Raw genomic sequence first — 14,239 nt, forward strand, 5'->3', positions numbered from 1 at the left:
AACATAAAATTATATTATACTGACAATTTAAAAAAAAAAGTCTTAATTCAGTGATTAACACGTGAAAATAACTTGAGATTGCGAGTTTAAGACTTGGGGCGCCATATTTTCTCCAAACTAAAAAAAAATGGTTAATATGTTATCTTATAAGTCTTAGAACAAACTGATGTGATAATTCATTTGGCTGAAGCACAGTTACACATACAAGGTTGCAAGTTTGAGTGATTTGATTTTAAAACTTCATGTTTGTTTTTTTTTAATTTTTGAAAAAACAAAAGAAAGGATAGGAGAAAAAAAAAGAAGAAGAAGCTAGACGCATGGGCATTACTCGAGCCAGCGTTCGTGCCCTCCTTTCAGGTCTAGTCCATTATAGTGCAGTTCAGTTTTTTTCTTAGCCATATTATTTTTTGAGGTTTTATTTTAATTATTATTTTTTTAAGTTCATTATTTAAAAAGAGATTTTTATTCAATTTTATCTTTAATATTATATTGATAATAAATTATTTTTTATATTTTTATCATATAATAAATAAATAAAAATCGACCAAATTAAATCCATAAATTAAATACTAATCAGAAAATCAAGTTAAGATATTTTCGCACTTTATTTTATATCTTTCAGTTTCTTTCGTTGCCAATTCCACCATTTCGTAGGAGATTTATTGAATTTTAGCATTTAGTATTTAATCATAGTATTTTGTAAGACATAATAAAATAAAAAATTAATATATCCCAATGACGGGTGGAGTCCATAAACGAAGAAAAATGTTGACAACACATTTCTGGAAGTAGCAAGAGACCAAATAAGCAGGATAACGCACCATTCTGGAAAGATTATTTCAATTGGTCTTCGATATCATGTTGATTGTTCCAAGGAATGAGAATGCCTAACAATCTTAAACCAAAAACTGTCTGCCCCATCGACACACACTTCCAAGTATCAACACATCGAAAAAATGAATTCATCGTCAAGCTCAAGGCATTGCTAGGAGAGTTCTTCCAAAATTATTTGACGCAATCCTTTTAAGCGGGAACTCTCGTAGGTATTAAGAAGTACCTTGAACCCCTTCCCCCCCCCCCCTCTAAGATTAATTATTCATATTCCTAACCTACATTGTACATGTCAAAAATGATAGTTAACCTTACAAAATAAGAATCTCTACAAAATTCAGCACCATCCTGGTATTTATATTCATAGGGAGAGACTCATCACCAGAACAACCAAACTTCAAGGACCTCCCAGAGTAAAACTAATTGCCGCACGGAAATAAAATGGTTTTCAATGGAAAAACCATCACGATTGCTGTCTGCTTGAACTTGTTTGTTGCACTACACTGTTTGTTGCACTTCGCGTTCTCATAAGAAATGCAGGTTTAAGCCAGCTCGTTCGATTACTTGTTTCTTCTTCTGTAAGGATACCTTTAGAAATCCCGAGGCCGCTAGCAAGCTCAGCCACTCCTGAAATCCCGTTACTTCTCTGGAAATGTTACGTTGAAAAAGTTAGATGTCAAGAAATTATATAAATAAATAAAAAAAGGATGTAAACTGCAAATTGAAATCCAAGCTGAACCTGCTGGCTTGAGGGTGATGCAGCATTACGAGGGGGCCTTTGGACCTGGGAAAGGGAAAAATCAAGGAAAGAAAATTGAGGTAATTATATTCTTAAAAATGCTGGGAAGAGTTCCAGACAGAGAAGTTATCCTATGCTGTAAAAAACAAAACTGAAAAGGGAACATCAATCAAGCTATTAGCATGAAATAAAAGTCATAAAGAAATTCTTTAAACTTGTAAGATGGCTATATTAGATTATTCATGGACTGGAAAACAGGGTAAGTCGCAATATATGAATAATTGTCAAAAATCTCTCATTGATGCTCGCAGAAATTTATTTTGGCCACAGGCAACAAATTTTCAAAAGTAAACAAACCTCTTGAGATCCAATCGAAGCAGGAGTTGATGGTTCACTTGATGGAGCAGGCAATGCCCCAGCCTGGTAAATAACAACACAAAAACTAGTGAAAACTTTAGGCACCAGAAACCATATTTGGAACATATGCAAGCACTTAAGCAAAGCTATTTTAAGCATGTGGCCTCTGGTTTGGGATAACAGAATGCTTCGGCCAGGGCATGTCCAGTAAAAGTAATTAAATTCCAATATTAAATACATCTCCCCACTAACCAAGACAGTAAAACAGACAATATCTAGTTTAGAAATATAGATATGGTGTCTCCAATAACAAGAACAACTACTTTATTTAAAATGTTTTATCAGACACGTGCCCTAACGCAGAAGAAAAATATTACCTTTGATGAGAATGTTAGCCGTGAACTGGATGCTGAAGTCTGCAGAATTTGTGGACCATGGTGAATGGTAAAGTTCAGTAACAGAGTATTGAAAAGGCCAAAAGGAAACAAAAAGGTGATGACATGCCTGGATATTCTCTTCAAGTAAGTTGTTTTCCAAACTGGAGGCATAGTCACACAACCTCTTTACTCCTTGGGTCGTCAAATCCTAAACATGTATCAAAATCAATAACAGTTACCACAGGTGCAATTCCTAATATTTTCTGATAGCACTGCATACGATGTTGATATAAAATCAAAATTTATAACAGTAACCACAGGTAGAATAAACAACTGATAGCACTGTGTATGATGTTGATATGATAATTACCTGTTTCCCTTCAATTCTGCTAATTTTTAGTTCCTAAAAGAATAAAAAAGAATATGAATCAAATAAGCATTTGATTTCACATCTATAATGAATTTATAAAGATTTGATGAGCAAAAGGAAATATGAGTATCAAGACTGATCACCAGAGTTTCAACGGCATCACGAACATATCGAACATCATTGCCAATCCTACTTGAATCTTCTCGCAATTCAATAACCTACAAGTGTCAACATACTTTTTATGTAAGTACAACTACTGCACCAAAATATTAGCAAATAACTAGGTTAGACCCACCTTTTCTTGAGTGCTGGCTGTCAGTTCTGCAACAGCATTCAAATTTGAGTCCACGCCATCGATCTTTGAAGATAAATGCCTCCTGGTACTCTAGAGACCAAAAGACTTTGCATTGGGATAAGAACACTCTATATTTTAAATTCCATTAACGACCAATAAAAAGTTCCAGCCCTTTTTTATTAGATGGATAAAAGATACAAAAAGTTCAAAAACTTACCCGGATTGATGCATAAACATTCTCTAGTTGCTGGGCTATAGAAGTGCAAGCATCAGATAAACTACGCCTGGTTGCAAACATCATATCAGGAAGTTTCCAGCCCTGAAAGTATAGAGCATTATAAAAATAAAGCACCAGTCAAACCAAAGAACAAAATGAAGCTCAAAATATATCAACAAGCAGCATAGTGATAATAATCTTAAGTATTATTTCCAATTGCTGAATCTGGTTAATACTTCAAGTCTCAATGGAAGAAAGATATTTTGAGGACCTCTACAAAATTATTGCTAGTATTAATTATACTCCATTTTAATGCTGTAATACCAAAAATATGAATCAGATCTTTATGGTATATCATTTGGTGTTAGAAATTTGTGCCTATATACACATCACGTCAAATTATCAAGCAAAAAAGAAAACCATTACCTTCCACCAAACATAGCCATATCCAACAACTACCACCACAACAACTACACCATATTTATTAGAACCTGCATATTAATATAGCGTCAGAGAACAGTCCAGAATAAGTGCATAATCAAAGCTAAAATACATTATAGGAATTTACACAGATGGATAAGTAAAAAGCTATTGCTTATATGGAAGAACAGCACTTGATATCAAGAATTAAGAAGATAGTCTAAGATTTCTCGAGAGATTATACAGAGATGAAGTTGCAAAGAGATACAAACTCGCACTCATGCACCCAGAAGTATAACAGCAAAGATAAATTCAATTGTTGGTTAAATATGAACCAACACAGCGTACTATTGAGCATCCAGATAAATTTCAATTATGTACATTTCCCAAATTGGAAATTAAAAGGTAAGAAAATAAGTAAACGAAAACCCATGCTCACAATGTGTATGCAACATCATTAGACAGCTTTAATTGAAGGTCAAAACAAGAAACTGTCAAAGCATGCCATTGAGGAATGAGAAATCAGATACAGTTCAGTGATGTACATACCACGTGTTATAAAGAAGGGAAGGTAAGAGATTGAGTAGAACAAGGATATCTATGCACATCAATTTTTCAGGTACATTATGACTTAGGACTGACAGCATTACAACACCACTCCCCCTCCAAGAAAAGTGGAGATTACAGGAATAGTCAATAAATTTATTCTGGTGTGCATTGCATCATGGATTTTCAGAAATTTCATTATTGCAAGAGAACATAAAATTTAACTGCAAAGGAAAATCCAACTCGATATTATATAACACACTTAAGCTTGATATTTGAGAAAGAGCAGGAGAGACATTTATATTAGCGTATTTCATATTTTGCATTGTAGATGGGATAAGTTCCATCTCCATTTCGATCAGTTTATTCCATAGATATATGTTTAGAAAAAGATGAATGAAACATAACTCATCTCCTGTTTCAGATGCAAGAGAAGGATCAGAATCCAAACCTGTCCCATTTGCAGTTACAATTGTGACTGGTCTACTTGATGCCAACATTTGCAGCTCCTGTCGAAGGCTGTTTACCTGCAAAACATGTAATTCAGTATTCACGGTCTCTAACAGACACTTCCAACATAAAGCAATTTATAATTCATTTTCCTGAAATGATGAGAAAATATAATTACAAAAGACAATTTGAAGAGTCTAAACTCAAACAATCAAATTAGTTCCCAAGAGCAACTGTTTAACATTCAGATATTCACATTAAAAAATAAATAAAGAATGCTGAAGGAAATTTCATTCCTACAGAATAAGTCATTTAGAGAGTACGAGTTGTGATGTTTCTTCGGTTGTCCAAACAAATATCAGGAAAGAAAGTGTTCAAAGTAAACTATTACATAAATGGAAGCGCAGCAAAATGAGCATTGCTACTCTTGCCCGCCACCTTATCCTGTCACTTTGAGATTTTTACTTTTGCTACCAAATGGAAAAGGAGAAAAAAAAAAGTCCATAGCATGAAAATTACATTTTAAACAAGATTTAGTTTAGTTACTTTAAAATGCATTCATAATCATTACCAACAACACCATTAGTTACAACTTAATATGATTAAAAAAACGAAAGCATGTAAACATGTTATAAATTGAATTTCAACACAGGAGAACTTATAAAGAACCATAAAGATGACATGCAAACCTGAGCCATCAAAGAGTCGTTTGGAGGTTTGCTAGACTTGCTAACTGATGAAGTAGAATCATCCTGTTTAAGTTGCCTGAAAGCAATCTGCGATGCAAGATAAATCACTATCAATCAGCAAGAAATAGACTAAGAATAGCCAAGAATTAACACTACATTTTCAATTGCATTATTGTTTCTAAAAGACATAGGTAATAAGTAAAAAAAAGTACTGGACAAAATATTTTAACAAAAGAGTTCATTAAACATCAGTTAATATGTGACAAAGGATGCTACAAGCAACGTGGTAGACCAAATTTGATGCGCAGCGTTCAAATAATCAAGGTGACAACATCACAATAGCTTTCAAATAGTATTGCATTCAAGGAGGTCCTACATTAATAAAAACGCAGAAATTAAACAAAAGAAAATAATTATTTGATAAATGGCGTGAGATTAAACTGAATTGAAACAATGCAAAACTATTTCCAGCATGCTCCACTACAGACACTGAAAAGGCCAGTTAAGAAAAGCAATTGGCTAGGAAAACAAAAATATTATCCATTGCAAAGGCATGTCTAGTCTTCCCACTTAAAGAAAATACAAAGTTAAGGGCAATAGGGCAGATGTGATGGAACATAGTTTACCTATTAAGATAAAAATAGTGGAGGTACTGCAATCAGGTCTACTATCATTGTTATCAATGAAGATGAACACCAAAACATTAAATGAACTTTGTGCATCTCTAAGACTTCACAATAAGTCAAATAAGTACCTTGAAAGCACCTGAAATGAAATTAGAAACATCAGGCAGCCGCCCCTCTTTTGCAAGAACTGAGCCAAGAATACCTAAAGAGCAGAAGACAACTAATTCAGTAAGAAAATTATTTCCACAGGGGATGGTTTTGATTTGGGTCAAAAAGAAACATCTGAAGGTACAAAGGAGATAAATTTGCTTATCAAGGCTAGGATCACAGATGGACATTCCTAATGCAGTCTGATTAAGATACAATAGACAGCAACATTGGCCATGCATAACAGAGATGAGATTTATTGACTATCACCATGGGGGCGAATGAGGTGGTAGACATAATGGTGAAAGGTGCATGGATAAGCTTTCTATGAAAGCTTGATCAGGACCTTTATGAGAGGCTTAGGGGTAAGGAACAAGCTGGAACAAAAAAGGTGATGTCCAGTCTACTCCGTCCAACTAATTGCCGGTCACTAAAGTACCCTAAGAGAGTGTTCCTCGGCAGTCCACCTATTTGCTGTCATGATTCTCCGACTAAAGAAGACATGACCTAAATACGATAGTTATTTATTCCAAGGCCTAGAAGTTGCTGCCCCACGAACACATATTTCAATTTCTTTAACGTCTTCTTATTCCATTTCATGACACTGCAGTTATCTAGATAAATACCCAATTGCTAACTAGCCCAGCATTCTAGAATTATCCCATCAGCTAAATTAACTCCCAGTGGCAAGAAGAGTGAATTTCAAGTTTTTTTTGCACCAAATAAAGCCAAACACTTGCCTCAATTCAAAGACGAGTATCAACAAGTAGAATCACTTTTAATAACTATAAAAATAAAAGACAGTTCTAGTTAAAATGAGCTGGGTAATTAAACTGCAAATCAAGCATGACAGATGACATCAATGCAACAGAACAAAATCCCTTCACCAAGCACGCTAGCTTAGAATCTCACCAATCCAATGTTACAATTAACAGTAGAGCCAAAGAAAGCAAATACACCCAAAAAAATACCCAAATTTTTTTCAAGTGCCAAAGTACTAACACTGACAGGACCCCTCCTAACATTATCACACATACACGGACACTTACTTCGCCTCAAATGTAGACCTAACGGACAACATATTCACACGCACACACTCTCTAGACCATGGAATCTAGGGTTTACCTTCAAAAACCCTAAAACTCACTCAATGTGTTCCAAACATCCGAAATTTTAAAAAAAAAAATCAAATTAGTTAATAATTCAATAGATAAATTAGGAACTGAAAATCAAACAAATTGAACTGACCTGCACCGACGAGAATAGTTAACTTGCCGAGAGGAAGAGCCATGGACAGCCACTGATAACAGTAATAAATAAAAAGAGACGGAATTTTTCTAGATTTGATTTTGAATCAAAAGAATGCGATCATGATTTTTTTTAAGGAGAGTGAGAAGCAAGCAAGCAAGGAATACAAGATCGTAGAACAAGAAAATATTTTTATTTTTTATATATGATAGCGTTTTCCGGTGTTACTAGGTTTTGGTAGATCACGTTTATGCCTGCTCTGGTATGGAGGCAGACGAGACTGAGACTGAGACTGCATACATCAGAGAGGGCGATCAGAGATTGGAAAGCGAATCAGCTATTAATTAACGCAGCTACAACGCACCAACCAACCCTATTTTTTGCTGGTGGTGTGGTGGCTGGCTAGCCCACCTCTAATTTCGGTTCTTCATTTTACAAGTTTACCCCTCTACCATCGAATATGCGAAAATACCCTTCTTCTTCTTTTCTATGTTTTTTTTTCTTTTAATTTTTGTCGATTTTTCTGTTTTTCCTTTCATTGGGTGGTCGGCATTGGCCAGGTCACTGTTTTTTTATTCGAGTTTCATTATCTAGAGAAAAGGACTTCAAGTTTTCCTATGGTTGCGCATTATTTCTTTATTTCTTTCTTTTTTTCACTGTTCTTCCTTGCAAAATATTCTTTCATATATATTCTAGTGCTTTTTGAGTAATTATCTTGATATTATGGAAAGAAATTAAAAAAAAAGAGACCCAAAAGTAGTAGAGTATTTTTTATATGTCACAAATGACATAATGAAAATGTTGTCGAATTTGGCTCCATCTTCTTTTATCGTCCTGTGAATATTAATATTCACTGATCAGAGTATTTATACTTTATGAGTGCGACGATTTGTGAGCATACATGTAATCTATTTCTTTATGTTTTTTAATACGGAATTTTATTTTATAAAAGGTATCCTTTAAGAATATTATATTTTTTTACACGGTGCTTCGTTATATTTTAAATATTAAGTGGCATTTGATATCTTGAATTTTATTTTATTTTCTCAATGTTGTGTTGTATTTCAAAGTGACGGATGTTAAGAAATTTGTTAAATAAATCCCGAGTGGAATTCCCAGAAAAAGTCAAGACGGAAAGGGAACAAGCCTTGTAATTTTTTAATGAAAAAAAGTAAAATCACTGCTTAAACTGTAGTAAAATATAAATGAAGAGGAAGAGTTTTGAAAATTTAATACTTTGTTTTATATTTTAAAAGCTTCGAATATAGATTGACTATAGTGATTCACCATTTCATGGAAAATTAGATAGGTGATCATGCTATTGCCTGGTAATTTTTTATTTCAATGTTAAAAAAAATAATCTTATCACTCAGGCTAATTTAATTATCATATGGTTATGCATATGAGATTTGAATAATTTTATTAAGAAAAGTAGAAAAAATAACAAAATTTAAAACCTAATAACTTAATCTTAAAAACCAAAATTAAAAAAAATCAATTTCAAAAAAAAAATGTTAAATAATTTTTTTTTAATCAACTCACTTGATTGAACCCCTACACATAAAATGAGATAATAAAAAAATTAAACAACAAAAAATAATAATTAAAAAAAAAAACTAGAGTCTATCTAGCTAATCCTAACTTAAAACCTGAGATATCCAAACATAAAAAAATACAAAAAAATCACAAAAGCTCAGGTAACTTGACTAACTTATTATCCAGGATATAAGATTGAGATACCAAAATAAAACATGCCATAAAGCTTAATGCCCACCAACCCTCAAATGATAAAAAAAATTTAAAAATAAATTTGTAAAAAGAAATCTAAAAAATAAATTTAAACTAGGTTAATATTTGAAATTAATGATCTCATTGTAAGATATCGTGATTGACTTGTAGAAAGAAAACATAACAAAGTAAGATTTTTAATTATAAAAAAATAAAACAAGCAACAACCAACATAGTAAAAACACAAGTGTAAAACCTAAACAAAAGAAAATAACCAGGAATTAAAATGAAAAACAAAGTGAATTGGTAAAAGGATAAGAAATTAATGAGATAAATTTTTCAGGAGAAAGATTTTAAAAAATCAGGAAAATAATTAAGAAAACAATAATAAAATTAATGAGGGACAAATTAAATAAAATAAAATTTAAAGGAATAAATTAAAAAAAACTTAAAAATCAACATATATAGTAATAAAAATAAATTAAATGAAAACCAGAAAAGGTGATTGGGTTCTAGGAGATCGAGTGTGAATATCAAGATCACGAGGGAAAAAAGAACGAGGAAAAAAAAGAGTTTATTGTTACTAAAACATTATAAACTGAATTGCACACTCTATCTTATTAGTTACATTGTCATAAAACTTATATAAAGATATGTTTGACATTGTATTTTTAAAATATTTTTGAAAAAATTTATTTTTTTTGCTTTGAATTAATATATTTTTTATATTTTCAAATCATTTTGATGTATTGATCTTAAAAATATTAAAAAAAATAAAAAATATTATTGACATACTTTTCTGAGTGAAAAATACTTTAAAAAACAATTATAACTACATTCTAAATATACGATGGTTGGCTATTTTTTTATCATCATACTTCATTATTCTTACAAACCATCTTTTTTTATAAAATTTATTATTTGTAAAAAGAATACTCACCTCTCATGAAAATTGAGAATTAAGAAAAAAAAAAGATGATAAAAAGATTAAAAAAAAGCCTATATGTTTTTTAAAGGTATTTTAGTTTTTTAACTGTTTTATAAAAAGTAAAAAGACCATGAAGCCCCTATTAACAACTTATTTTTTTATTATTACATGGGTAAATTAATAATTCCAACGCGCAGCAAAAAATTAAGGAGACCAATCTACTCGCTTTCATCTCGAAAGCACCAATTAAAACCCATGAAAATATCATTTTGCCCTTAAATTTGTTGTTTTTTGCTGGTTATTGTCGAGGGCAAAAATATCATTATACTCCATTTACAGTCTAATGAGTCTTACTTTACAGCGAGACACCGAGGCGCTTTAGTTTTTTCGTTAATAGGAAAAAATAAAATTTGATTGTTTTCATTTTGTTTGTCATAAAATCAGGACGAAGGATTCATTTAAGAAGGACGTCAAATAAGATACGTCAGTGAAAATTATTGAAATTATTAGAAACGACGTCGAACAAAAGAAAGAGAAGGGCGGGCTCGAATGAGCCTAGGCCCAGGATCACGTGGATAGGCCTGGAACCGAGGACACCGCGTGCCTGGCTTGCGCCAGAATTGCAGTGGCACTGCATCTATCAATCTTCATCATCGTATTGATATAAATTATTTTACTTGTTTTTTAATTAATTTTACGAGTTTTAAGATTAATAATTGTATAAATTTTTAATAATTTTAAAATTTAAAATTTATAAAAATTGAATTAGTAATTTTTAAAGAATAAACCCAAGTTACATCCTTAAAGTTAATAATAATTATTATTATTGGTGATCTTATTATTGTTATTATTATCCAAAATTAAATTTAGCTATAACAAACCAAACTACATTATTTTATTTGTTCAGAATCTACCACGCGTACCCTTTTCACACTTCAAACCTGCATCACAAGAGCATAATTTATTAATTATGATTATTCAGAGGGCCAATTTAGCATAATTTTGAGATGTGAAGAATTAAGCAATTATGACCCAAGTCGCAGTATATCAAGCAATATACGTGAAAGGATTCGATAAAACCACGTCTTCTTAGTATACAATGAATTGAAGTGAGAAAGAATTTTCTACACGAGATGGGTTGTGAATACATAAAATCAAAGTAATTAATAGAACGTTTTGTTCTTGGCGTTTCGAGGCTTAAGTTGTCTATAGATTATTGAAGTAAAAGTCTACGGATATCTCGATACCATAATTTCCTTATGTAACGATGATATATAGGCCTAGCTAGGGACTTAATTAGAAGGATTAGGCGTAGATTTGCATCTGGCTCAAGATATGCTCGAAGTTATCTGGGGACTTTTCGATCTGATGAGAATGCATTCCTTCATAGGTTGTCACCACGACTCCTTCGTCTTTTGTTAATCTCTGAACCTGTTTCTTCACGTTGCACCCTTGATGTGTACACCGATAGTAGCTTCTGCAGACACAGAAAACAAATTAAGATTTATATATGCACCCATGTTTAAGGTAAATCAAGCTATATATGTTAATTTAGCTGAACATGATGCTTCAGATATTTGGAGCTCAAGGAAACCATCCGGTATTTTTCTTTCACCAAAATGTAACGGGATCAAATTCTTGTAACTCAAGTAAGCTTAACCTAGTGATATCTTCTTCCTTAATATACTTAAAATACTTGACGTTTCCATCATCCAGATTGTTCATTATTCCAGATCATATACTTTAATCAGATAGAATATTAATCACCTTCCTGTCCCTGGCTACTTCAACTGAGGCAAGTAGGTGAGGACTGCATTACGTGCTGGAAATATTTCACTAAATAAATAAATAAATATTTTTTATTCAAAAATATATTAAAATAATAAATTTTATTTTAAAAATATTATTTTTAACATCATCAGCTATCCATACACGGACGTTATTTTTCCACGTTGACTGAAGTGGTCCTAGAATTAACTAGGGAAAGAAAAAGTCAAGCTTCGGACATAGTGTTGCGTGCACGCATATACATCTAGATCGAATCTCTTTCGTTATTTTTTGTTTACTTTTCTCGAAAAAAAAACTAAAAAATAGATATGTATTTCTTGGGTCTTCAGTTCTCTTAAACGAGATAAAGTGAAAGGAGTAAGAACGTGCATGGAAGTCGAGAAGATAAGAGAAAATAGGGACTAAAATGATCTTTCGAAGATTTTGTCGGCCATTGCCCCCCTCAACCTGCGTTTTCGCGCAAGCCCCAAAATACCCAGAGTTTATGAGTATCCTGCTTTCCTGTATACTCCAAAAATAATGGCCTTCATGGTTTCTATAAGATTGGCAGGATAAGAGTCTCATAAATCAGGACACAAGTGTCCTCTCTTGTTCATTTATTTGTTTTAAAAAGGAATGGAGCCCCCCAAATCACAACAGCCGTGGCTTCAATTGCCCAAATGATGCTTGGAAGATTTTTATACCGTTTTCTCAATAATTTATAGATGTAAAAATTGTCACCTCAAAGCATATCAATATACTTTAATATTCAACTATATCTGCTACCGCTCGAATTCTTCACAGGTTGAGAGAAAAATATTATAATTAAGCAAATCATACATGTCGTGTTTAACAAATTAAAGAGTATAGTAGATTAGTTAGTAAAAAAGATATAGTTACCTGGGAAATTTGTTGTTCTTCACGGCCTTTTGACCATACTTCCTCCATCGATATCCATCATCAAGGATATCAACTCGGCTCCTTGTTTGAAAAGCGTACTTGGGCTTTCTTATCTTCTTTTCTCCCTTATTCTTTCCCAATTTCCCCTCAATTCCAGACCCAACAAAGCCTCTGTTTTGGGAGATGTCATGAAAATTTAAACTGGCTGGAGCTTGCATCTCTTGCATCAATTCCAACAATCCATTTCCCCTAGTACCTTCAAAGCCGGTAGAAGCATTAGAGTTGATCATGTTCAAAGACATGAAAGAAGCAGAGGTAGGCAGCTGTTGAAGATAAAATTAAATGGAAGAAATAGGGTTTAGTTGTCCACGAGAGAGAGAAAGTAGAAGTAAGAGGAAGTGAGAGGGTGTGGCTAGCTATAAATAAAGGTTGAATTAACAGAACTCCTGAGAATATCAACAGGCCTCTCTCAAAATATCAATAAGGCGGCGGCATGCTTAATTAACTAATCGTGAGCCTAGCTTCTTCTTCTTCTTCTTCTTCTTTTTTAATCTTATCGTAGGTGGCGTAAACGGCACGTAGAATTTAACTGAGATTAAAAGTTTAAACTCAAAATCCCAACCCATGAGGATTAATAGAAGTAGTTAAATTAAAATCTTATAAAAAAAAAAACGCGAATAAAGTTCTAAGAAGTGGTCAAGTCTTGGTATAAAATTCTACAATAATTTCTAGACCTTGATGATAAATCCTATCACAGGGTCTCTTTCTAAAAATACAAAGGATGATGTCATGCCATTAATTGTGCTAAATATAGAGGAGTACGAGATTAATTAGGGTGGTGTGTGTGTGTGTGTGTGTGAAAATACTACAGATAGTACCCTACTAGTTGTGTATATTTATAAAAAAGATTCAATAAATAATTATTGAATATAAATTATTAATTATTTTTGGTATATTGCTCTTTTATTTACTTAGAAATGGATTGATCAGTGTACGAGTAATACATCTTATCTATTCAATATGGAAAATTTGATATATAGTCTAAAATTTTATGATTAGTTATAGAAATAAAAACATCAAAGCAATCCTTATGGTCTTGTTTCTATGAATATCACGTACGATATTAAATATCTTGGTTGGTTTTGACCAAACTTTGATTTCGTTCAGCAGTACTCCATGGTTTAAAATATTAAGAAGCTCCATGGGTGTGAATACTGAATAATAGCATGGAGAATTAACAATTTCCCGCCGAGAAAAAAAAAAACATCTAGAAGAGGAGGGGGAGGAGGAGGACGCCGCCCTTTAATTTCATGGTCACAGCATGTGCTTTGACAGACACACACACACAAAGTTCCATTCAAACACAGAATTTCAGCATTAGATGTCGATGAAACAGTAGTTGGTAGAGGTCACGCCCACAAGATAGGATCATTTTGTCATATATCTCAACGTTTTCTAGATTTATTTTTTTTAGTATATATAAAAATGAATGTGTAAATAGATTAATAATATATCTGACATGTGGTGTTGTACTTTTCATATCAACGCAATCTGAAGTAAATTTATTGAACATGTATAAGAGCGTAAGGTTCGATCGAGATCTC

General features: G+C 32.5%; 2 protein-coding genes across 5 annotated transcripts; both read right to left on the reverse strand.

Annotated features, from left to right (window-relative positions):
• Nucleotides 1–810: 810 nt before the first annotated feature.
• On the reverse strand, nt 811–7,700 carry LOC105123035 (uncharacterized). Of its 4 annotated transcripts, XM_011022489.1 has the most exons (14): nt 7,313–7,698; nt 6,046–6,119; nt 5,292–5,378; nt 4,604–4,679; nt 3,613–3,677; nt 3,187–3,288; nt 2,970–3,059; nt 2,818–2,892; nt 2,675–2,707; nt 2,432–2,512; nt 2,305–2,343; nt 1,928–1,990; nt 1,571–1,615; nt 811–1,477 (listed from the first exon to the last, which is right to left on the reverse strand). In XM_011022489.1, the coding sequence occupies exons 1-14, from the start codon at nt 7,353–7,355 to the stop codon at nt 1,295–1,297; spliced, it is 1,056 nt and encodes a 351-aa protein (XP_011020791.1). In that variant the 5' UTR covers nt 7,356–7,698; the 3' UTR covers nt 811–1,294. The 4 variants fall into 4 exon arrangements, with proteins under 4 accessions (XP_011020791.1, XP_011020792.1, XP_011020793.1 ...); XM_011022490.1 differs by lacking the exon at nt 2,305–2,343 and having other exon boundaries at nt 7,313–7,700; XM_011022491.1 differs by lacking the exon at nt 6,046–6,119.
• A 3,313-nt stretch (nt 7,701–11,013) lies between these two features.
• On the reverse strand, nt 11,014–13,207 carry LOC105123036 (probable WRKY transcription factor 75). Its single transcript, XM_011022493.1, has 2 exons — nt 12,636–13,207; nt 11,014–11,445 (listed from the first exon to the last, which is right to left on the reverse strand). The coding sequence occupies exons 1-2, from the start codon at nt 12,935–12,937 to the stop codon at nt 11,274–11,276; spliced, it is 474 nt and encodes a 157-aa protein (XP_011020795.1). The 5' UTR covers nt 12,938–13,207; the 3' UTR covers nt 11,014–11,273.
• Between the last annotated feature and the right edge of the window lie 1,032 nt (nt 13,208–14,239).

Source organism: Populus euphratica, unplaced genomic scaffold (genome assembly GCF_000495115.2).
Source record: "Populus euphratica unplaced genomic scaffold, PopEup_1.0 scaffold8.1, whole genome shotgun sequence".
Taxonomy (NCBI): domain Eukaryota; kingdom Viridiplantae; phylum Streptophyta; class Magnoliopsida; order Malpighiales; family Salicaceae; genus Populus; species Populus euphratica.

Bases quoted from the DNA above. Each gene is read 5' to 3' on its own strand.
- LOC105123035 (XM_011022489.1), bottom strand. From the start codon at position 7,355: ATGGCTCTTCCTCTCGGCAAGTTAACTATTCTCGTCGGTGCAG. The intron at 2,708-2,817 runs GTGATCAGTCTT...TTATTCTTTTAG, and splicing joins GTGATGCCGTTGAAACTCTG to GAACTAAAAATTAGCAGAAT. The intron at 2,513-2,674 runs GTAATTATCATA...ATACATGTTTAG, and splicing joins GCAGAATTGAAGGGAAACAG to GATTTGACGACCCAAGGAGT.
- LOC105123036 (XM_011022493.1), bottom strand. From the start codon at position 12,937: ATGTCTTTGAACATGATCAACTCTAATGCTTCTACCGGCTTTGAAGGT. The intron at 11,446-12,635 runs GTAACTATATCT...CTGTGTCTGCAG, and splicing joins AAGAACAACAAATTTCCCAG to AAGCTACTATCGGTGTACAC.